Here is a 23,113-nt window from a genome sequence, read left to right on the forward strand (position 1 = left end):
GCCACTAAAAACTAGCAACAGTGGCCATGACAACGTGGCGAGACAAGTGTGCGTAAGCTCAACTAGTTGATACCCTAAGCTATGTGGAGAATCACACAAACTTCTTTGAGGTACTTTATCAAAATTGTGTAGCATATCTTTTGGCGCGCTTAAAGTGATGGAGCGCATTTGTTGCCGCCGGCGGCACACATGGGAACGTGCTCAATCTACCAAAAATCTTTGTTGGCTCAGCGCAATGGCAGTGAATAAGCCGCAAAATAAATCAAGCTCCAAAAACAATTTGGACATTCGGACGTCCGTTGGCCGCGAGCAAGGCAGTCGAAGCAGCTGTGCAACATTTCAAGGACTCCACATTCCATTTCTGTCTTCCCACTCACAGTCCGTCTGCCACTCAAAAAGGAAACACACGCACACACACACACGCACACACAGTTACAGCTGGACGTCATAACCCTCATGGCACGTGATGTTTTACATCGTTGCCTTTTAATTAAAAGCTGTCAAAATGCTTTGTGCGCTCTTTTTGTCCGTTTTACCCGCGTCGAGCTCATTAGGTTCTTTTTTCTAGAGCTATCTAAACTTGAATATTCTTATTTTTAGTACCTCTTTAAAACATTAAATTTACATAAAGTGTTGCAGTATATAAGTAGTATATACATATATGTAATAGGAATTGTAAATGAAAGTTATCGATATACGAGCACTGATTCGATAATTCATAAGAGTTACCACATTTATGCAATAAGAACAAGAGCGTCAATCTGTTGCGAACGATCGTAAAGAAAGAAAATAAAAAGACTCATTAAAGTGTTGTTTTAATTGCAGCGCCCACCGCAAGATGTCGCTGCTCACTGGCAATAGTCACTCGCTCTCCGAGGAGGAAATCGATGAGTGAGTAGAGCAAAGCACAGCAAAAACTTGTGTCAATCAAATTAAAGTGCGCGAGACGCAAACTGAGAAAAAAAAACAAATAAAACAGCGACAGCAATTTGCACTCTGAACTTTTGTATTTGTTTTTCTATTTTTACATTTTACTGCTGCAGCTCAACTTTTGTTTGCCTTCAATTATAGAGAGAGAGAAAATAAAAGCTTTTGCAATGTGTGCTGTATATTGCTTTTTTACTATTGTATAAGTTACTAAAAAACACTTGAAAATAAAGCTGTTAATGAAGTTAACTTCGTTCCAAATTTTCTAGCATACTTTGAGGCTTAGAAACCTCTCCAAAAATATGATTAAGTCAATCACTTAAATATGCGCCGAAAAGTAGGCCACATTTAATGAGGTTAGCGTGGGAAGCATCCGCTTGGCTGTGATAATTGTGAACAAAAGCCGCCTAGTCATAATGATAATTATGTTATTACGCATACGCCGCAGAGAGCCCCAAAACGATGACGCTATCAACTATTTAAATAGCCATGACATTGCATTATAATTTGGCAAGATGCCCCTTAATCCGCCCCCATGGGATACAGGGTATTCAATGCATATGCCACTAACTCGAATACAATTGTAGGCATTATCGATTGGCATTTGAAATTCGAATTTCTCGACACGTTCGTCATCAGGCTGTCGGCCGAAATTGTGTTTTTCAATTTGGCAGCAGTCAGGCGAGAGTAATGCAATTTCAGTTAATAGGATTAGGCCGAGACTATGACACTTGCCTGTTGATGTTGATGTTAACGCATTGATTTCCCTCTTCCTTCTTCCGCTCTCAATGGCCCCCATTCCATGCCCCACATTCTCATTTCGCTTTCAGCTCGCATTTGCGTTTCACATTTTCATTTTCTATTGTAAAGTCAGCATGGCTCTTAGCTGCGTCTCATTGTTTATCTTCAGCTGCCAGACATGACCTTAGCCCCCAAGGCCACTTAATTCACTTAACCTGAGGTATTTACATTTTATGGCTATGACTAGAGCCACTGGGCAATCATCAATTGTTGCGTAAATGTGCCTGAGACCAGTTAATGAACTGTTGGCGCCAAGCAAGGGTAAAACATAAACTTGAATGTTTAATACTAAATTACTAATTCCAACAAAAAGGATTTGTAATAAGTTACCTTAATTTCAATGTTTATAATGATATTAATGTGTGATTCATATAAAGAAAAGGAAAAAGATTGCACTAAAACAAATAAATGGAATTTAAAATTTAATTTTATTATGAAAATTAATGACGTGTATATATATCATATTTTGAATTTGATTAATTTGAAACTAAATTTCATTTCGATTTTACATTGTAAAAAATATTTGTGTGAATTTTTTATGAGCGTTTCCATACAAATATGTAACATTATCATCATTCATTTTAAATAGCTTGAGTAAATTCATTCTTATGGAAATTATGGCCTCCCAAGATGAGGGGAGAAATCGTAGCTGATGATTTTGGGTGCAACAAATCCGCCATATCCCGGACTACTTTTATAATATATTCCAATTCCAGCCAATGGAACTGGAGAGCTTGATACCACATCCTGAATGTCTATAAACGGAATTGTTGTTTGTGCTGCATCTTGCTCCATTCCCGAATTGACAAACTCTAAATATTGATTACTCTTTGACATTGGCTGTGAACTGTTTGTTGATCGTGTTGGTATATCAAGATTATCGAGATTTAATTGTTGCCTATCGTCATATGGTGACCAATGTGAGTTGACTTTCTGCGGTTCGAATATTTCACCACTTTCAAAATCAAAGTCCCTAAACATCGTTATGAGACTCAGTCGTCCATTCAACACACGAAAACGCAATCCAGTGACCACTTCTTCCTCTTCACACAAAATTTCATCCAGATCTATACCACGTTCCTGGTGACTCAATGAATGATAATCGACCCCATCACAAACATCAGGATCGGTTATTTTGAAGTCATCAATTGAAACCCACTCCACAGATGATTCGTTGATTGCTCCTCGAGGCAAAAGTTGTCCTTGCTGTATCTGCAAATGGAAAATGCGATTCTTCTTCACAAATCGCACTCCAGTCACCACTTTGTTCGCCATCACATCCGATAAAGTTTCTCGAAGACTAAAGTACCGATCAGACTTTGGTCCCGGCTCATCGCAAAGACAAAAACAGTAGCTGCACTTTGTGAAAATCCATCTATGCCAGCTCTCTACATTATTAACGTCTCGGGAACAATTCTCGCCTTGTCCAAACTTCTGTCCGTCTTCATATTCAATATAATCATATCGACGGCTGTTATTCTCATTCGATTGACAAATAGATAAGTCCGAGTCGACAAACTGACAGTCGTAAATATGACCCGAGCACTGAGGCTGCTGAGAACAAAACTTTTGATCGAAGCAACCTTTTGTAGTTGTGTTGTGATAATCGGAGCAAGTTTCACTGCAGGACTCATCGTTGCTTAGATCCACTTCGTTCTCAACGTATCCCTGAAGAAGTCTTGTCACCTCATCGTAGGTAACATTTGGAATATGCTTTTCGGGATCACAACGCCATATATCGCGATCAGCATTCTCCATTGTGCTCTGAAGTGTATCGATAGCGTATTCTTTGACTTTCTTATAGTTGAGAAGAACCTTATTTATTTCTTCAGTGAAATTTCCTTGCCCAGAAACACGTCTAATCAAAAATGAGTACTCGATCAGGATATAGGCCTTCAATTCGGTTAGAGCAATGTCCATAAACAATGAGTAGACAAGCTGTTGGGGGAAGTGGAGATTATAGCAAAGCTTTTTATATGGCATCTCATACTTTTGACGCAGAGTATGTAACAAATCCTTGTCGACATAATACTGACCAAGGAGTTCCAGATAAAAGTTATTAAATAGCGTCTTTTTTATTGGCATTGCCCAAGTTATCTGTTTTGCCAGCTTGAGTATATCTGTGGAATTTGCAAGGAATATAATGGTACCCATTTCTTTAAAATGCTCCGAAGCGGTTTCTGTATCTTGAACCAGATGTTCTATTATATACAAGTCCAGCGGATCATAGGTGATGTAATCATATAACGATTTTTTCGATAGTTTAATGTAATTTTCCTCGATCTCATGAACTTTATTGCTGGCATTTCTGAAATGTTCCAACAGTTTGTTGTAATTTTCTGATGTCTTCGTCGAATCAAATTCAAGTGCATCCAATTCTTCAATATCCGCTTGCACCAACGGAAATATTTCCTCAAAATCATGAATGAATCCCAGGACTGCTTTTGCTTTATTTAAGTCCACTAGGAATTGCATGGCTCGAATGTTGACTATCAGCAGCGATAGCAACGAGAAAGAACACACGATTAACATTGCTTCTATGTTGAGTATTTGTTTTGTTGTCTTAATCACAAAGATCCGACAACAGAACTTATCACACAGAAAGTAATTTCACAAATAAACTGATGCAGAATGATTCTTAGGATTGTCTACGAACATCGTAGAATATATTAAAGTATACTATGACTTATAATATATGAATTTGTTGACATTCTCTAATTTGCAATGAACCGAAAACTCGAGAAGGTATCTTAATTCACTGGTAATCATCATAGTTTGAAGAATACATTAATTACATTTTAGAAGTTATAGAATTATATTCATCCTTTTCATTAACTCATATAAACATCAATTTAAATTTTCCAAAGTGTAAGTCGGGTATTTCGAAGTCGAGCAATCTAGACAACATTTTTCTTACTTGCCCAAGTGTTTTTAAGCGCTTATAATAAAAATAGACTAGACTTGCATACACACGCCTAAACACTTGGAATTACTGCCTCAATGCATCTGAAAGCAAGCAACAACTATATTACATCAAAAGTTCCAACAAAAATATGATACTATAATAAATATACCCTGGAATTTGCAAAAACCGAATGACTTACAAATTTTCATCTGCAAGTGAGTAATTTGAATAATTTGCAACTACGAAATTTATATTATTAAAGAAACTCAAATGTAGCAAGTTTATTTTAATTAAGACAAATTTGTTTACAAATTCGAAATAATTTAATATGCAAATCCTAATCGGCATTCCGAACGTGTCGTGAAATGTCATAGGTGATGATTTTGGGTGCCACAAAGCCGCCATATCCCGGACTACTTTTATAGTAGACGCCAATTCCAGCCAACGGAACTGGAGGACTTGTAACAACATCCTGAATGTCTATAAACGGAATTGTTGTTTGTGCCACATCTTGTTTTATTCCAGAGTTCACAAACTCTAAGTATTGATTATTCTTCGACATTGGTTGTGAACTGTTTGTTGATCGGGTTGGTACATCAAGATTATCGAGATTTACCTTTTGTCTATCTTCATTGTTTGGTGGTCTATGTGAGATGATAAACTGCGGTTCGACTATTTCACCACTATCAAAGTTAAAGTTATTAAACATTACTATGAGATTCAGTCGTCCACTCAATACTCGTAAACGCAGCCCAGTCACTACAGAAGCTTGGCCGTCCAAAGTTAAAATTTCATCCAGATCTAACGCGCGTTCCTTGTGGCTCAATGAATGATAATCGACCCCATCACAAACATTCGAATCGGTTATTTTGAAGTCATCAACTGGAACCCACTCCACAGATGATTCGTTGATGGCTCCTCGAGGCAAGAGTTGTCCTTGCTGTATCTGCAAATGGAAAATGCGATTCTTCTTCACAAATCGCACTCCAGTCACCACTTTGTTCGCCTTGATATCAGATAAAGTGTAAAGAAGATTAAAGTAACGATCGGACTTTGGACCCGGCTCATCGCAAAGACAAAAACAGTAGCTGCACTTTGTGAAAATCCATCTATGCCAGCTCTGTACATTATTGACATCTCGAGAACAATTCTCGCCTTGTCCAAACTTCTGTCCTTCTTCATATTCAATATAATCATATCGACGGCTGTTATTCTCATTCGATTGACAAATAGATAAGTCCGAGTCGACTAACTGACAGTCGTAAATATGACCCGAGCACTGAGGCTGCTGAGAACAAAACTTTTGTTTGAAGCAACCTTTTGTAGTTGTGTTCTGATAATCGGAGCAAGTTTCACTGCAGGACTCATCGTTGCTTAGATCCACTTCGTTCTCAACGTATCCCTGAAGAACTCTTGTCACCTCATCGTAGGTAACATTTGGAATATGCTTTTCGGGATCGCAACGCCATATAACGCGATCAGCTTTTTCCATTGTGCTTTGAAGTGTGTCGAGAGCGTTTTCGCTGACATTCTGATAGTTGAGGCGAACCTTGTTCATTGATTTAGTAAAATTACCTTGTCTCGAAATTTTTAGAATCAAGAATGAGTACTCGATCAGGATGTATGCCTTCAATTCGGTTAGTGCGATGTCCTTATACACTGAGTACACAAGCTGTTGGGGGACTTGACGACTATGACAAATGTTTTTTGTTGGTATCTTATGCCTTCGGCGCAGTTCATTCATTTCATCCTTATCGGGCATATATAAACGAAGCAGTTCCAAATAGAAACTATTATATAAATTCGGTAAAAGGTAATGTTTATCAATTATACTTTCAGCAAATAAGATTATGAGTGTCGAATTTTTAGACGACTCAATTGTCTCCATTTTCGTAAAGTGTTCGGAAACAGTTTCCAAATCTTGAATCAAAAGCTCGAATCTATACAAGTCCAAAGGGCTGTGAGTAATGTCATTATATATCGATTGCTTTGACTGTTTAATATGATTGTCTTCAATCTCAAGAACTTTAATGCTGGCATTCTTGAAAGGTTTCAGCACATTAATGTAATTTTCCATTTCCGTAGAATTAAATTCAATTGCATCCAACTTTTCAATATCTTCTTGCACTAACGGAAGTATTTCCTTAACATCATGAATAAATCCCAGGATTCCTTTGGCTTCATCAAATATGGTTTGCGACTGAGAAGCCTGGATGAAGAGTATCAATATCAGAGGCAGAATAAATTGAATTCGCATTGCTTCTAAATATTTTGATGATATTCTCTTAATCAGAAGGATTCGTCAACAGAACTTATCGCATTGAAAGTAAATTCACAAATGAACTGATGCTGTATGACGCAAAAAAGATTGTCTGAACAAATTTATTTATATTAAAGCATACTATATACTTATTCAAAAATCTCAATTTCACCTGGTACCAATAAGGAACAAAAGTATCTTAATTCACTGGCAATTTTTTTCAACCAAGTCTTCTTCATTGAAGAAACATTTGGGTACATAAAATGTAATATTTTAATAACAATACGAATGTATTTAGATTTTCAAATATTAAACCTATTTTCATAAGTGCAATGTATAATTTCTTATTTCTGTTGAATAATTAATTTTGTGAAATACATTTTTTTAAAATCATTGGACTGCAGTGAATACCTAATAGCCTTTCCCTGATCACATTCTTGAATCATGCACTTAAATGATTTGTTCGGGTATTTTATAGCCGAACACTCTTATCTGTAGCTCTCTGAATTGAACAAAAAAGTCCAAGCCTAATGAAAATAAACTAGACTTGCATACACATACCTAAACACATGGATTTATTGCCTCAATGCAACTGAAAGCAGCCGGCAATTATTATATCAAGCTCCAACAAAAATGTGATGTAGCTACAATTTATTTATTAGATAATTTTAATTTAAAATTCTCGATTAAAGCAAGATCTTTGTAAACAAATTCATATTTGCACAAAAAAGTTACATAAAGATTATTTAATTTATTGTAATCGAATAAAATATACAGCTTCCGAAGTTACCAAGTTGGCATCCGAACGTGTTGAGAAATGTCATAGGTGATGATTTTGGGAGCCACAAAGCCGCCATATCCCGGCAAACTTCTGTAGTAGATGCCAATTCCAGCCAATGGAACTGGCGGATTTGATACCACATCCTGAATGTCAATAAACGGAATTGTTGTCTGTGCCGCATCTTGTTTTATTCCTGAGTTCACGAACTCTAAATATTGATTATTCTTTGAAGTTGGTGGTATCATATCCATATACTCTAAACGTGTTGGTACATCCAGATTATCGAGATTTAATTTCTGTCTACTTTCGTTATGGGGTGGCTTATAATATCTGAAGGACCGATGTGGAAATAGTTTCCCTCTTTCAAAATCAAGGGGACTAAACAACACTGCGAGATTCAATCGGCCATTCAACACACGGAAACGCAAGCCAGTCACTACAGATGTTTTTTCATCATTATTTAATACATCATCCAGATCTATACCACGTTCCTGGTAACTCATTGTGTGAACATTGGCAGCAGTTATTTTGTAATCTTCGATGGGAACCCATTCTACAGTTGATTCGTTGATGGCTCCTCGAGGCAAGAGTTGTCCTTGCTGTATCTGTAAATGGAAAATGCGATTCTTCTTCACAAATCGCACTCCAGTCACCACTTTGTTCGCCTTGATATCCGATAATGTGTAAAGAAGATTAAAGTAACGATCGGACTTTGGACCTGGCTCATCACACAGACAAATGCAGTAGCTGCATTTCGTGAAAATCCATCTATTCCAGCTAGCCACATTATTGACGCCTCGAAAGCACTTTTCATATTCGCCAAGCGTAAAAACTTCGTCGTCTTGTTCATATTTGATATACTCATAGCGACGATTGCTGCTCTCCGGCGATTGACATACAGATAAGTATGAGTCGACTAACTGACAGTCATGAATTCAACCCTCGCATTTAGGCTGCTGAGAACAAAACTTTTGTTTGAAGCAACCTTTTGTAGTTGTGTTCTGATAATCGGAGCAAGATTCACTACAGGACCCATCACTATTTAGATCCACTTCGTTCACAATAAATCCTTGAAGAAGTCTTGTCACCTCATCGTAGGTAACATTGTAGTGAAGCTCATGGGGATCACAACGCCACATATCACGATCAGCTTTTTGCATAGTCTCTTCAAGAAGATTGAGAGAGTTCTCAATCATATTCTTATATTTAGCACGAACCTTATTTGTTTCTTCCATCAAATCACGTTGGCCATCAATTCTCCGAAGCAACAGTGAGTACTCGATCAGGATATAAGCTTTTAGTTCAGTTAGACCGATGTGCTTATAAATCGAAAAGACAATTTGTTGAGGTGACTGAGGACTATAACAAAAGCTGTACACATGAATTTGATACTCGTGGCGCATCTTCGTTAATATTTTTTTCGAACGAAACCAAAGATCAAATAGTTCTAAATAAAAGTCATTAGGCGTAATACATTTTCCGTTTCTTCGCCTATCTATAAGTTCGGCAAATGAAATAATGAAAGTGTTCGAATTGTTTGAATTTTCGATCGTCGACATTTCTTTAAAATTCTCATTAATATTGTTTATTTCGTGTCTCAAATTCCCTAAATCCTCCTCATCATTGTAATTATCAAAAATTTCTGTGTATAGGAATTGCTGTATTGTAATATTAGTATACTGTTTCTCAACCTGCTCAACTTGGATGCTGATGATTTTAAAATGTTGCAATACTTTGAGCAGATTTTCACGCATCGTCGCATTGTCAAATTCACCTGAATCTTTATCCAATTCGTCAATATCCGATTGCACCTTCGTAATTATCTCATCAACATCATGAATATATCCAAGGACTCCATTGACTTCTGCAACAATTCTTTTCGACTGACTTGTCTGACTGAAGATTATCAATATCTGCACGAAATGAAGTGAAAGTGAAAACCCAATTTGCATTGTAGCCAAATTTATGTATTCTCCTTTATTCCGAAAGAACTTATTGCGCAGAGAGTATGTTCACAAATGAACTGTTGCAAAAGAGCTTACTTGAACAAATTTGTATTTATTAAGGAATACTATATACCTATAACATACGTGGGGTATTCATATTAAAAGCGTTTAAATTTGCCATGTAAGCTTAAGGTACAAAGGTATTTTAATTCATTGACACTCATAGTCTTGAGCAAAGCTATTAATTTGTATTTGAGATGCTTTATAATTGTTATTGAAAATCTAAATATAAATAAGTCGTAATTTTTTAACTTATGTCTCTGGATCAAATGACTAGTTTGATTATTGCGAACAAATTCGAAAAAATAAAAGAGGACCGGGTATTGTTCAGTTAAACACTCTCCACTATAGCTTTTTCACTTGTCAAATCCAATCCAAGTCTACCTAATGAAAATAAACGAGATCTACTGGCACAAACCTAAGCAAATAGCAGCCAACGACAATCTCACTTCAAAAGTTCCAACAGAAATTTTATTACCCCAGTCTTTGTTAAGCAATTGTATTAGTCTTATGGTTGTTGACGAATAGGAATCTTTACAAAAGTATGTCTTGATCGGGTTGTTAAATTCAGATATTGCACCACATCATATTATTGACTTCTCTCAAACATTTTTCGAGCTCTCCATGAAATATCCTGATCCATATTCTGAGTCAAACCTATATAAACTAGTAGAGAATTATCTTTTTCAAGTATAGTCAAATATTAAAATGATTCATTTTGTTTAATTTTATTATTTCTTGGATATTATATGATTATTTATTTGAATATATGTATATAAAATATAGTTGTTAAATGGATTTTAGTTCAGCGATACTTGCACTGGAGTGTGAGGTGTAAAGTCATACTGAATGATTTTAGGTGCAATGAAACCGCCATATCCCGGAACTGCTTTGTAGTAGATGCCGATGCCAGCTAATGGAACTGGATCCTTGGAGACGACATCTTGTATGTCAATAAACGGAATTGTCGTTTGCGCTGCATCCTGGTTTATTCCTGTATTCACAAATTCTAAATAATTATAATCATTTGATAATTGCTTAGACAATTGAGGTGATTTGGTTGGTATATCCATATCATTGAGATCCAGTTGCACATTTGGAAGTGCCTTACAGGCTTGCCAAACGTTTTCCATTAGGTTTCCAGTTTTAAAATCATATTTAGTGAATTGCAGTTCGAGATTTAGACGTCCATTGGACAAGCGCAAACGCACGCCAGTTACCACAAATGATTTGTCATCCGTTTTCATTACCTCAGCCAGATTGATGCCACGACTATCAAAACTCATTATATGAAAGTCCCTTCCATCTATAACATTGTAAGAAGAGATGAGGTAGTCATCTACAGGCTTCCACTCCACAGTTGACTCATTGATGGCTCCTTGGGGCAAAAGTTGACCTTCCTGTATCTGCAAGTGAATAATGCGATTCTTTTTCGCAAATCGCACTCCAGTCACCACTTTATTCGCCTTTACATCGGATACAGTTTCACGAAGATTGAAGTAACGGTCAGAGTTTGGGCCCGGCTCATCACACAAGCAGAAGCAGTAGTCGCAACCCCAGAAGAACCAACGATACCAGCTTTCCGCTTCAGTTGTGTCACGCCTGCAATATTTCTTTGTTCCCAATACTCTTCCATTATTTAATTGAATGTACTCATAACGACGTGAGCTGTCATCCGGCGATTTGCAAATTCCCATAGACTTTTCGACAAACTGGCAGTTATAAACGCGACCTAAGCATTGAGGCACGGTCTGACATATTGCACCGCTGATGCATCCGGAGACTGTGGTGTTCTGATATGTCTCACAACTATACCTGCACCACCTGCCTGCATTCAATCCGTCTTCATTTTCAATGTAACCCTGAAGCAAGCGTGTAACCTCTATGTAGGTAATTCCAGCAATATGATTGGGAGGATCACTACGCCAGATGCGAAGATCGGATTGCTCCATCACATCCCTTAAGAAGCTTAGAGAATATTCGGTGCGCTTCTTAAAGTTTTCACGCATTATGTTCGTTTCCTCAGTAAAGTTGCCATGCCCAGTGACGCGTAGAATCAGCAGTGAGAACTCCATCAGCGTATATCCTTTTAATTCGATTATAGCGATGTCCGTGTACAGTGATCCGATAAATTGTTGTGGCGACTGCAGTGTGCGGGACCTCTCATCTAAAGCCTCCTCATAGTTGCTCATCATCTGGTATAGTAGAGTTGCTTGAGGTGTCTTACGATGGATCTCATTGGAAGTGTGGCCGAACATTGTCAAGTGCAGGCGATCCATTAAATGCTCTAAGGAATCAGCATTTGGCAGAGCAGTCCATTCGGCAAATGAAACAAGTGATGCTATTTCCATCGTACGATTTTTGTAGGTCATCATCTGATCAAATCGGGCAATTATCCGATTTGTGATATCCTCCAGAACTTGAACGGTTCTAATCATAGTTGGTACATTTTTGCTAATAAAACGATTGAACGATTCAGTGGATATCATGGGTTGATTCTGGCTTCTCCGAATTAATTGAATCTCGTTGGAAATTGAACCGAGGGTTTTCAGGACTCTCTCCATGTCGTCCATGGTACTTGTATCTCCTCTTTCAGCAACAAGTTTTCTAATTGCGGGTAGCGCTTCTTTACCCGCCTTAGAAACAAAACTTGCTATTCCCGCGCCAATAGCCAGTTCCGCAAAAAATGCTGATGATGTGCTCACATTAAGAGTTAGCAATATTAATACCGGGAAAACAACAAATAAATTAAGCAGCCGCATTTTAACAAGATATGGTCAATAATACGACTGTTCACAAGTGACGAGCGAAGAAATCTGATGAATGTTGTGTCTTTTATAGCAGCTGCAAGAAACTATTTTTATACCCGCTACCCATAGCGTAGAAGGGTATTATATTTTTGTAAAGAACGTGAAATGTACATATATATCAGAGAAAAGGAGACAATATAACAAAATATGGTATGAATATATAAATGTAGACTTTAATATATTTTAGTATTATTTCGGTATTTTGACTTGTTATATATTTTCCAAACAATACCGCAATGTTTTCATTTTATGGCTACCGGCTATCTCAAAGTCGAGTACACTCGACAGTAGTTTTCTAAATTGTTTACTATATGGACCAGATAATGATTTCATCGGAATTTTCGAAACATTTTACTCCATCGATTTTAATTGGATTGCGTCCGCCTAGATTCGGCTGTGGAAATTAAACCTATAACCCCACTTAGATGCCTCAAACCGGGGTTTATTTGGCTGTGATCTCAATTGAACTTTGAGTGGGCTGATTATGAGCCTTCCTCAATTTATTCTAGTGTTAGTGTCGGCGCTGCTCTTCTTGATTTATAGCAACTCAGCAGCAAGTTGGATGCAGATTTAGGATAGCCTTAAATGCCAAAAGTGGGTAATAGGTAAATGTAGTATTTAAACATGCGAAAGAGCTGAAATGTATTCTATGAATTCTGATTGAAAATCGATTTGCCTTGGACCATTCCCACTAAGTTTTATTGTTCTTGCTTTTATAGTCCTTTACGTCTACCATAAGTAATACGCATATGTAGTAAGCATACGGGCATAGATATACATAGCTACAACATATACCTGAGTTAAAAACGAGTAGCTATATCTATGCCCGTATGCTTAATATTTATGCATATTACTTAGATGTGATAGACTATAAAAGCAAGAACAATAAAACTTGGTGGAAATGGTCCATTGAAAATCAAGCTTCAATCAGAATCCCATCGTTATATCAAATAAGTACAATTTAAAGCTTGAGTATCAATTTCAGTTCTTTCGCCTTTTTAAATACTAAATTTACCTAATACCTACTTTTGGCATTTAAGGCTATTCTAAGAAGAGCAACGACGACCCTAACACGGAAGGCTCATAATCAGCCCACTCAAAGTTCAATCGAGATCACAGCCAGAGAAAAACCCACGTCTGAGGCTTAGCAACTTAGTGAGGTTATAAGTTTAATTTTCCCGGCCGAATCTAGGCGGATGAAGTAATCCAATTAAATTCCATGGATTACAATTTTTCAAAATTCCGATGAAATTATTATCTGGTCCATATAACGGATGAAGCAATCTAATTAAATTCGATGCAGTAAAATTTTTTAAAATTCCGTGAAAATCATTATCTGGTCCACATAACAAACAATTCAGAATCCTACTGTCGAGTGTGGTGGACTGTGAGATACCCTCCAGCTATAAAATGAAAACATTGCGGTATTATTTAGAAAATATATAGCAAGTCAAAATACCAAGTCACATGTGACAACGCAGTGTGTGTGAGATGCACTTTGTGATTTTATTTGTAGTCTTTATAACTAGATTTTAATGTATATGTATGTGTAAAGCATGTTCGATTTACATTCATGAGCTTTTACAAAATCTCTCTCATGTTTAAATTCTCTGACTCGCTTTTAACTCAGGTATATGTTGTAGCAATATCTATGCCCGTATGCTTACTATTTATATGTATTACTTAGATGTGATATTTTCACATTTACCTATTTCCCACATTTAACATTTAAGGCTATCCTAAATCTTCATCCATCTTTCTGCTGAGTTGCTTTAAATCAAAAACTGCAATGAAGACCCTAACACGAGAATAGATTGCGGAAGACTCATAATCAGCCCACTCAAAGTTCAATCGAGATCACAGACAGAAAAACCCGGGACTGAGCATTTGGCATCTAAGTGGGGTTATAGGTTTAATTTCCACAGCCGAATCTAGGCGGATGAAGCCATCCAATTAAATTCGATGGAGTAAAATTTTTGAAAATTCCGATGAAATCTTTATCTGGTCCATATAACAAACAATTCAGAAATCTACTGTCGAGTGTGCTCGACTGTGAGATACCCGCTAGCCATAAAATGAAAACATTCCTGTATTATTTTGAAAATATATAGTGAGCGTGAGATGCCTCTTGTGATTTTATTTTTAGTGGATTTATTGATCTATAAATAACCCCCGAAATAAACGAGATATTTTACGTAATTATTTTATGAGAGCATTTGATAAATTAATTAAAATAACTAGCGATTTCTGAACATTTGGTTACGATCACATAAAAAATTGTAGAAGTTATTAATAAGCACTTTTGTATAGGGTAAATCGCCTTCTTACTTACTATTTTTCACCCTATCAAAATACCTAAAATAACTATTGGTATATTTTTAGAATGTTTGCGGTATATTTTATTTAAAATTATTTAATTAATATATTTATTTTAAAATTAAAACCGCGCTGTTTTGTATTTATTTTAAATGGGCAGCAGGTATCTCACAGTCGAGCACACAAAACTGTAGCATTCTGACTTGTTACTAATAAATACAGCATCACACAATCGCATCGGCTCATTTGAGTACTCGCCGCCGAAGTGTTCCGATCTACAGTTCTTTTATAGGTGTGATTAACGAGCAATACAAAAATAAACTCACAATGCAGCTATTGCATTTGTTGCTTTCGCTGCCGTTTCTGTTCATATTGACAATCTTAAGTCATTTGAGTCAGTCAACTTCAATCGATGGTTCTAACAGTGATATCATAGGTTTTATATATGAAGCTAATGGATTAGCCTCATGGGTACACTCCGATATTGATAATTTGTACAGGAACATTGGCGATTTTAATGATGCTAAGATGCGTGAAGATCAATTTAAAGTTCTACAACATTTCAAGAATATAAGCATTCAAGTTCACCGAATCGAGAAGAATTACATTACAATGGATAAAGGATTTCTTGACGACTTTCCTACCTCGATTCATCAGGGAGGTATCGATTTAGAGAGGATTGCTGAGCTAATGGTGGATATTTCTGACAATTTTCAACTAATGCAGAGGATGGAGAAGTACGAGCTCGCCACACTCATTTCATTTACGAACTCAATTACGTCGCCAGCAACTAGCGAATTCAGTTCAACTTTAATAAATGAGTTTTATTCAACATTATTCGGTCTGGATTCTCAATATATCAGCAAAGACATGTTAACCCAAGTAGTACAAATGTATGAGATGCTCCCGCAAAAAAGCTGCCTCATTCAATTGACGCCACAACAATATGTCTACTTCTTATATAAAAACATCGCACTAACCGAACTGAAGGCATACATCCTGATCGAGTATTCACTGATGATTCGATGGGTATCTGGTCAACGTGATTTAATCGATGAATGGAAAACAATTCGCCTCAACTATGGACAGCGCGCAGAACAAAGTTTACGTCAACTGCGGATTTTGAGCCAACAATCCGATCGTCTTCTATGGAGGTGTGATCCTGCCAAGCACATACTTAACGTCACTTATGATGAGGTGACACGACTTCTCCAAGGATATGTCGAGAACGAAGTGGATCTTAGCAAAGAGGGATCCTGTTCTAAAACTTGCCCCTATTATCAGAATACAACTTCAACGGCTTGCTTTCATCAAGAGTTTTGTTCTCAACAGCCTCAATGTCGGGGTCGCATTTACAACTGTCAAGTAATAGAATCGGACTTGACGGTATGCCAATCACCATGGAAGAGTTCACGTCGCTATGAATACATTCAATATGGAACTGGACAACGATTTGGGAAGCAGAAAAGTTGTTCGCGTGACACCAACAATGTGGAGAGCTGGAGAAGATGGTTATTCTGGAAATGCAGCTACTGCTTCTGTCTGTGTGACGACCATTACAATTCTGACCGTTACTTCAATCTTCGGGAAACTGTATCCGATGTTAAGGCGAACAAAGTGGTGACTGGAGTGCGCTTTGTGAAGAAGAATCGTGTATTCCATTTACAAATACAGCAAGGACAACTCTTACCCCGAGGTGAAATCAATCAATCCACTGTGGAGTGGAAACCCGTCGACGGCTACAAAATCGATGATACAAATATTAGGGAAGGAGTCGACTATCATTCAATGAACTACAAGAGCCGGGGCTTAAATCTGGATGAAATAACATATACTAATGATAAAGCATTTGTGGTAACCGGTGTCCGTTTCCAAGCAACGAATGGACGACTCAATCTAATAGTTTTGTTTAGTAATTTTGATTTCGTTAAGGGTCTGCTAATTGAGCCGGAGTCAACTCGAAAATACCAATCTAATAGCAACATCGAAGGCAGAGAAAAACTACATTTAACAAATCTGGATGTTCCAACGTTGTCTATTGACAGTTCGCAGCCCTTATCAAAGGATGGACAATATCTGGAGTTTGTCAACACAGGAATGGAACAGGATGCGGCACAAACAACAATTCCATTTATTGACATTCAGGATGTCGTCTCCAATCACCCAGTGCCCTTATCTGGAATCGGCATTTACTATAAAGGTAGTCTGGGATACGGTGGCTTCGTGGCTCCCAAAATCATCAGCTACGATATTTCCCCACATCTCCCGCTGGTGACAATGCTTTGAAAAACTTTTGATTATGACAATGTCAAATAATATATTAATATCAATTAATATATCATATTTTTAATCTAACACAATAAAAATAAATTTTACATAATATTTTCTTAAATAAAGTTGATAATAATATCATTTATATATACAATGTATGTATGTATATACCTGGTTTTATTATTTCAGTGGCAATTTGTGTACTTTTTATGATTCATTAGAACTGGTATATTCTGCCAAACTCAATTGTTCCTTTAATATTTTTATGTTTAATATCCTATTATTAACAGTTTTCCAGAAATCATTTATCCTGTATCACCTTTTTATCCCTAATGTCATTGGATTTGCTTGGTTGGACAGTGAACGCAAGAATTAGTAAAATTCTAAAATCCAATTCATCTATATAACACCATTATACCCTTAGGCGTATCAGATACAAAAACTGAAATGGTGTGATCATATAAATAGGGTGGAAAGCTTTAGTTAATTATAATTTATTAGAAAAATCAGATGCAGCTTTTATATTAGTAAAAACTATTCGGATTTCACCATATAAAAATTAAAAAACAAACAGAAGAAGTTTGTTTATTTATAAACAAATATATTCCGAATGATTCATTGATAACATATAGTACGTCAACATATTGTCGACTCAAAAAAAAAAGTAGAACATAATCTCCATACATGTGAGCTTTCAACTATGTCTCAAATTTCGAGATAGCTGCGTTGAGAATTCCGAAAACGGATTAATAGAATAGATAACGCTGATTTAATTGTGAATATTATTTAACATTGCACTGTGCCATGATGATGGATAACGGACGGGTTCCATGTTTGGGTTATATAGTTTAAACCTGTGGTCATTGTTGTCCCAATGTGTCATTTCCTTCCTTTTTAGAATAACCTTAATGTTGCGCCATAGCTCGTCTCGGGCACCAGGGATGACTATTAGGCAAATAAATTGTCATCCAAGTTTAGCCGCTGCATCCGCCAGCTCGTTGCCTTTTATGCCCATGTGCCCTGGGTCCCAAAAAAGTTTTATTTTTCAAGCGTGTTTAATGCAAAGATGTCGGATTTGGCATATCAGGCTGCTATGGTTATACATGTTTTTAATGGCATTAAGAGTAGAACGACTATCGCTGCAAATTATGAATTTTACCTTAAGCTCTATTCAATTACAATTTTACATTTACCATCACACTTGCAATTACTCCACACAAAACCCAATAAAACTGACTGTCACCGACAATTTCTATTCTAATATAATTTTTTATTAGAAAATCCTATAGTCTCCCTGGTTTTTTAACAAAAAAAAAAGATAAGGAATCTAATATACTGAATTGCACAAAATTGTGCAAGAATTATAAGTAAAGTTATAAAAATAGAAACCAATAAGCTTAGAAGCATCTTGGAGTTATGATCGAACGTGAGCTGCGTAGTCATAGCTAATGAGTTTGGGAGCCACAAAACCTCCGTAACCTGGACTACTTTTATAGTAGATGCCAAGACCAGCCAATGGAACTGGCGGATTTGACACCACATCCTGAATGTCAATAAATGGAATTGTTGTTTGACCCGCATCCGCTTCCAATCCAGTGTTGACAAATTTAAGATATTGTTTAGTCTTTGACAGTGGCTGTGAGTTTTCTTTTGATCGTGTTGGTAAATCCAGATTATTAATATGCAGTTCTTTGTTATCTACACCACTGTTTCTAACGGTGTCCGTATACATTATATGTATTGTACCCTCCTCGAAATTATAGCGACTAACCAATATGTCCAATCCAAGACGATTATCATATGCATTGAAACTCACACCGGTTACAATAATAATATTAATATTTATTAATTATTAATTAATTATTAATTACTTCATCCAGATCGATTCCCCGGTTTTCGAACTGACTGAAGATTATCAATATCTGCACGAAATGAAGTGAAAGTGAAAACCCAATTTGCATTGTAGCCAAATTTATGTATTATCCTTTATTCCGAAAGAACTTATTGCGCAGAGAGTATGTTCACAAATGAACTGTTGCAAAAGAGCTTACTCGAACAAATTTGTATTTATTAGGGAATACTATATACCTATAACATACGTGGGGTATTCATATTAAAAGCTTTCAAATTTACCATGTTATCTTAAGGTACAAAGGTATTTTAATTCATTGACACTCATAGTCTTGAGCAAAGCTATTAATTTGTATTTGAGATGCTTTATAATTGTTATTGAAAATCTAAATATAAATAAGTCGTAATTTTTTTAACTTATGTCTCTGGATCAAATCACTAGTTTGATTATTACGAACAAATTCGAAAAAATAAAAGAGGACCGGGTATTGTTCAGTTAAACACTCTCCACTATAGCTTTTTCACTTTCACTTGTCAAATCAAATCCAAGTATACCTAATGAAAATAAACGAGATCTACTGGCACAAACCTAAGCAAATAGCAGCCAGCGACAATCTCACTTCAAAAGTTCCAACAGAAATTTTATTACCCCAGTCTTTGTTAAGCAATTGTATTAGTCTTATGGTTGTTGACGAATAGGAATCTTTACAAAAGTATGTCTTGATCGGGTTGTTAAATTCAGGTATTGCACCACATCATATTATTGACTTCTCTCAAACATTTTTCGAGCTCTCAATGAAATATCCTGATCCATATTCTGAGTCAAACCTATATAAACTAGTAGAGAATTATCGTTTTCAAGTATAATCAAATATTAAAATGATTCATTTTGTTTAATTTTATTATTTCTTGGATATTATATGATTATTTATTTGAATATATGTATATAAAATATAGTTGTTAAATGGATTTTAGTTCAGCGATACTTGCACTGGAGTGTGAGGTGTAAAGTCATACTGAATGATTTTAGGTGCAATGAAACCGCCATATCCCGGAACTGCTTTGTAGTAGATGCCGATGCCAGCTAATGGAACTGGATCCTTGGAGACGACATCTTGTATGTCAATAAACGGAATTGTCGTTTGCGCTGCATCCTGGTTTATTCCTGTATTCACAAATTCTAAATAATTATAATCATTTGATAATTGCTTAGACAATTGAGGTGATTTGGTTGGTATATCCATATCATTGAGATCCAGTTGCACATTTGGAAGTGCCTTACAGGCTTGCCAAACGTTTTCCATTAGGTTTCCAGTTTTAAAATCATATTTAGTGAATTGCAGTTCGAGATTTAGACGTCCATTGGACAAGCGCAAACGCACGCCAGTTACCACAAATGATTTGTCATCCGTTTTCATTACCTCAGCCAGATTGATGCCACGTCTATGGTAACTCATGGAATGATAGTCCCTACCCTCTCTAACATTGTAAGAAGAGATAAGGTAGTCATCTACAGGCTTCCACTCCACAGTTGACTCATTGATGGCTCCTTGGGGCAAAAGTTGACCCTCCTGTATCTGCAAGTGAATAATGCGATTCCTTTTCGCAAATCGCACTCCAGTCACCACTTTGTTTGCCTTTACATCAGATACAGTTTCACGAAGATTGAAGTATCGGTCAGACTTTGAGCCCTGCTCATCACACAAGCAGAAGCAATAGCTGCACTGCCAGAAGAACCAACGATACCAGCTTTCCGCTCTAGATGTGCCACGCCCGCAATATTTCATTGTTCCCAATACTCTTCCACTATCGTATTGAATGTACTCATAACGACGAGAGCTGTACCACGGCGATTTGCAAATTCCCATAGACTTTTCGACAAACTGGCAGTTATAAACGCGACCTGAGCATTGAGGCGCGGATTGACATAATGCACCGATGATGCAGCTGGAGACTGTGGTGTCCTGATATATCTCACAGCTATACCTGCACCTCCTGTCTGCATTCAATCCGTCTTCATTTTCAATGTAACCTTGAAGAAGCCGTGTAACCTCTTCGTAAGTAATTTGAGCAATATGATTGGGAGGATCACTACGCCAGATGCGAAGATCGGCTTGCTCCATCACACTCCTTAAGAAGCTTAGAGAATATTCGGTGCGCCTCTTAAAGTTTTCACGCATTATGTTCGTTTCCTCAGTAAAGTTGCCATGCCCAGTGACGCGTAGAATCAGCAGTGAGAACTCCATTAGCGAATATCCTTTTAGTTCGGTTGTGGCGATGTCCGTGTACAGTGATCCGACAAATTGTTGTGGCGACTGCAGTGTGCGGAACCTCTCATCTAAAGCCTCCTCATAGTTGCTCATCATCTGGTATAGTAGAGTTGCTTGAGGTGTCTTACGATGGATCGCACTGGAAGTGTGGCCGAACATTGTCAAGTGCAGGCGATCCATTAAATGCTGTAAGGAATCAGCATTTGGCAGAGCTGTCCATTCGGCAAATGAAACAAGTGATGCTATTTCCATTTTACGATTTTTGTAGGTCATCATCTGATCATATCGGGCAATTATTCGATTTGTGATATCCTCTAGAACTTGAACGGTTCTAATCATAGTTGGTACATTTTTGCTAATAAAACGATTGAACGATTCAGTGGATATCATGGGCTGATTCTGGCTGCTCCGAATTAGTTGAATCTCGTTGGACATTGAGGCGAGGGTCTCCATGACTGTCTCCATGTCGTCCATGGTACTTGTTTCTACGGCAATATCTCTTTCATCAGCAACCAATTCTCTAATTGGGGGTAGCGCTTTTTCACACGCCTCATAAACACGATCTATTATTTCTACAAAAGCATAAATTTCCGTAAAAAACGCTGATGATGTGTTCACATTAAGAGTTAGGAATATTAATATCCGTGAAACAACAAATAAATTAAGCAGTCGCATTTTCACAAGAGATGGACAATAATACGTCTGTTCACAAGTGACGAGCGAAGAAATCTGATGAATGTTGTGTCTTTTATAGCAGCTGCAAGGAACTATTTTTATACCCGGTACCTACCATAGCGTATTATATAGGGTATTATATTTTTGTAAACTACGTGAAATGTATATATCAGACAAAAGGAGACAATGTAACAAAATAGTCTATCAATATATAAATATAGATTTTAGTATATTTTAGTATTATTTCTTTATTTTTACTTGCTATATATTTTCACAATAATATCGTAATGTTTTCATTTTATGGCTAGCGGGTATTTTACAATCGAGCACACCCGACAGTAGCTTTTTACGTGTTTGTTATAAGGACCAGATAATACTTACATATGTAACGATACCACTTTGTTTACTACTCACATTATAATTTCTTCGGAATTGACATTGAAGATTTAAAAATAGACTTTTATGGAAATTAAACTTATCACTCTACTCGATAAGCAATTGAACTTTGGGTGGGTTGGTTACGAGCCTTCCACAGTCTATCCTCGTGCTAGGGTCGTCGTTGCTCTTCTTGATTTATAGCAACTCAGAAGCAAGATGGATGAAGATTTAGGATAGCCTTAAATGCCAAGAGTGGGTAATAGGTAAATGTAGGATTTAAAAATTCGAAAGAACTGAAATTGATACTCAAACTTCAAATTGTACTTATATGATATAACGATGGTATTCTGATTGAAACTTGAAGTTTTATTTCTCTGGCTTCTATAGTCTTTCACATCTAAGTAATACGCATAAGTAGACAGCATACGGGCATAGATATAGCTACATCATATACCTGAGTTAAAAGCGAGTCAGAGAGTTTAAACATAAGAGAAATTTTCTGAAAGCTCGTGAATGTAAAACGAACATACTCTTTATGTGCTTCTACTATTATAAAATAAAACAAAGTAACCATACAAATTGTATTCAATTGCAACTCGTTTTATTTTTCTTTTTGCTGAAATCTTGGAACAGAGAAAAATAAATAAAGGAAGGAATATAAAAGATATATATGTATATATATAAATGATATTATCAGTTTTATTCAAGATAATATAATATAAACTTTATTTAAATTGTATAAGATTAGAAATATTATATATTAATTGATATTGATATATAATATTAATTGACATTGTCATAATCAAAAGTTTTTCAAAGCATTGTCACCGGCGGGAGATGTGGGGAAATATCGTAGCTGATG

General features: G+C 36.5%; 6 protein-coding genes across 7 annotated transcripts in view; 2 read left to right on the forward strand and 4 right to left on the reverse strand.

Moving 5' to 3' along the window:
• LOC133836111 (uridine phosphorylase 1) overlaps window positions 1-23,113 on the forward strand; it is a 63,505-nt gene that overhangs the window by 1,458 nt on the left and 38,934 nt on the right. The window contains exon 2 of the mRNA XM_062266425.1: window positions 826-891. Coding sequence (XP_062122409.1) covers window positions 839-891 — 53 coding nt within the window. The 5' untranslated portion in view covers window positions 826-838. The remainder of the gene's footprint in view (window positions 1-825; window positions 892-23,113) is intronic.
• LOC133837733 (uncharacterized) lies at window positions 2,175-4,336 on the reverse strand. Its single transcript, XM_062268592.1, has one exon. The coding sequence runs from the start codon at window positions 4,258-4,260 to the stop codon at window positions 2,344-2,346; it is 1,917 nt and encodes a 638-aa protein (XP_062124576.1). The 5' UTR covers window positions 4,261-4,336; the 3' UTR covers window positions 2,175-2,343.
• Window positions 4,905-6,958, reverse strand: LOC133837734 (uncharacterized). Of its 2 annotated transcripts, none has more exons than XM_062268594.1 (2): window positions 5,346-6,958; window positions 4,905-5,277 (listed from the first exon to the last, which is right to left on the reverse strand). In XM_062268594.1, the coding sequence occupies exons 1-2, from the start codon at window positions 6,888-6,890 to the stop codon at window positions 5,263-5,265; spliced, it is 1,560 nt and encodes a 519-aa protein (XP_062124578.1). In that variant the 5' UTR covers window positions 6,891-6,958; the 3' UTR covers window positions 4,905-5,262. The 2 variants fall into 2 exon arrangements, with proteins under 2 accessions (XP_062124578.1, XP_062124577.1); XM_062268593.1 differs by having other exon boundaries at window positions 4,905-5,294.
• On the reverse strand, window positions 4,905-9,679 carry LOC133837735 (uncharacterized). The gene is made up of 2 exons (XM_062268595.1): window positions 7,979-9,679; window positions 4,905-5,260 (listed from the first exon to the last, which is right to left on the reverse strand). The coding sequence occupies exon 1, from the start codon at window positions 9,624-9,626 to the stop codon at window positions 8,610-8,612; it is 1,017 nt and encodes a 338-aa protein (XP_062124579.1). The 5' UTR covers window positions 9,627-9,679; the 3' UTR covers window positions 4,905-5,260; window positions 7,979-8,609.
• Window positions 10,422-12,253, reverse strand: LOC133839535 (uncharacterized). The gene has a single exon (XM_062271134.1). It carries the CDS (start codon window positions 12,251-12,253, stop codon window positions 10,481-10,483), a length of 1,773 nt encoding a protein of 590 aa, XP_062127118.1. The 3' UTR covers window positions 10,422-10,480.
• Window positions 15,253-17,179, forward strand: LOC133838719 (uncharacterized). The gene has a single exon (XM_062269914.1). It carries the CDS (start codon window positions 15,335-15,337, stop codon window positions 17,090-17,092), a length of 1,758 nt encoding a protein of 585 aa, XP_062125898.1. The 5' UTR covers window positions 15,253-15,334; the 3' UTR covers window positions 17,093-17,179.

Source organism: Drosophila sulfurigaster, chromosome 2R (genome assembly GCF_023558435.1).
Source record: "Drosophila sulfurigaster albostrigata strain 15112-1811.04 chromosome 2R, ASM2355843v2, whole genome shotgun sequence".
NCBI classification, from domain to species: domain Eukaryota; kingdom Metazoa; phylum Arthropoda; class Insecta; order Diptera; family Drosophilidae; genus Drosophila; species Drosophila sulfurigaster.

Coding starts and splice junctions, on each gene's coding strand:
- LOC133837734 (XM_062268593.1), bottom strand. CDS start 6,890: ATGCGAATTCAATTTATTCTGCCTCTGATATTGATACTCTTCATCCAG. Junction 5,295..5,345: donor GTGGACGACTGAATCTCATA/GTAATGTTTAAT, acceptor GTCGAACCGCAG/TTTATCATCTCACATAGACC.
- LOC133837735 (XM_062268595.1), bottom strand. CDS start 9,626: ATGCAAATTGGGTTTTCACTTTCACTTCATTTCGTGCAGATATTGATA.
- LOC133837733 (XM_062268592.1), bottom strand. CDS start 4,260: ATGTTAATCGTGTGTTCTTTCTCGTTGCTATCGCTGCTGATAGTCAAC.
- LOC133838719 (XM_062269914.1), top strand. CDS start 15,335: ATGCGTGAAGATCAATTTAAAGTTCTACAACATTTCAAGAATATAAGC.
- LOC133839535 (XM_062271134.1), bottom strand. CDS start 12,253: ATGGACGACATGGAGAGAGTCCTGAAAACCCTCGGTTCAATTTCCAAC.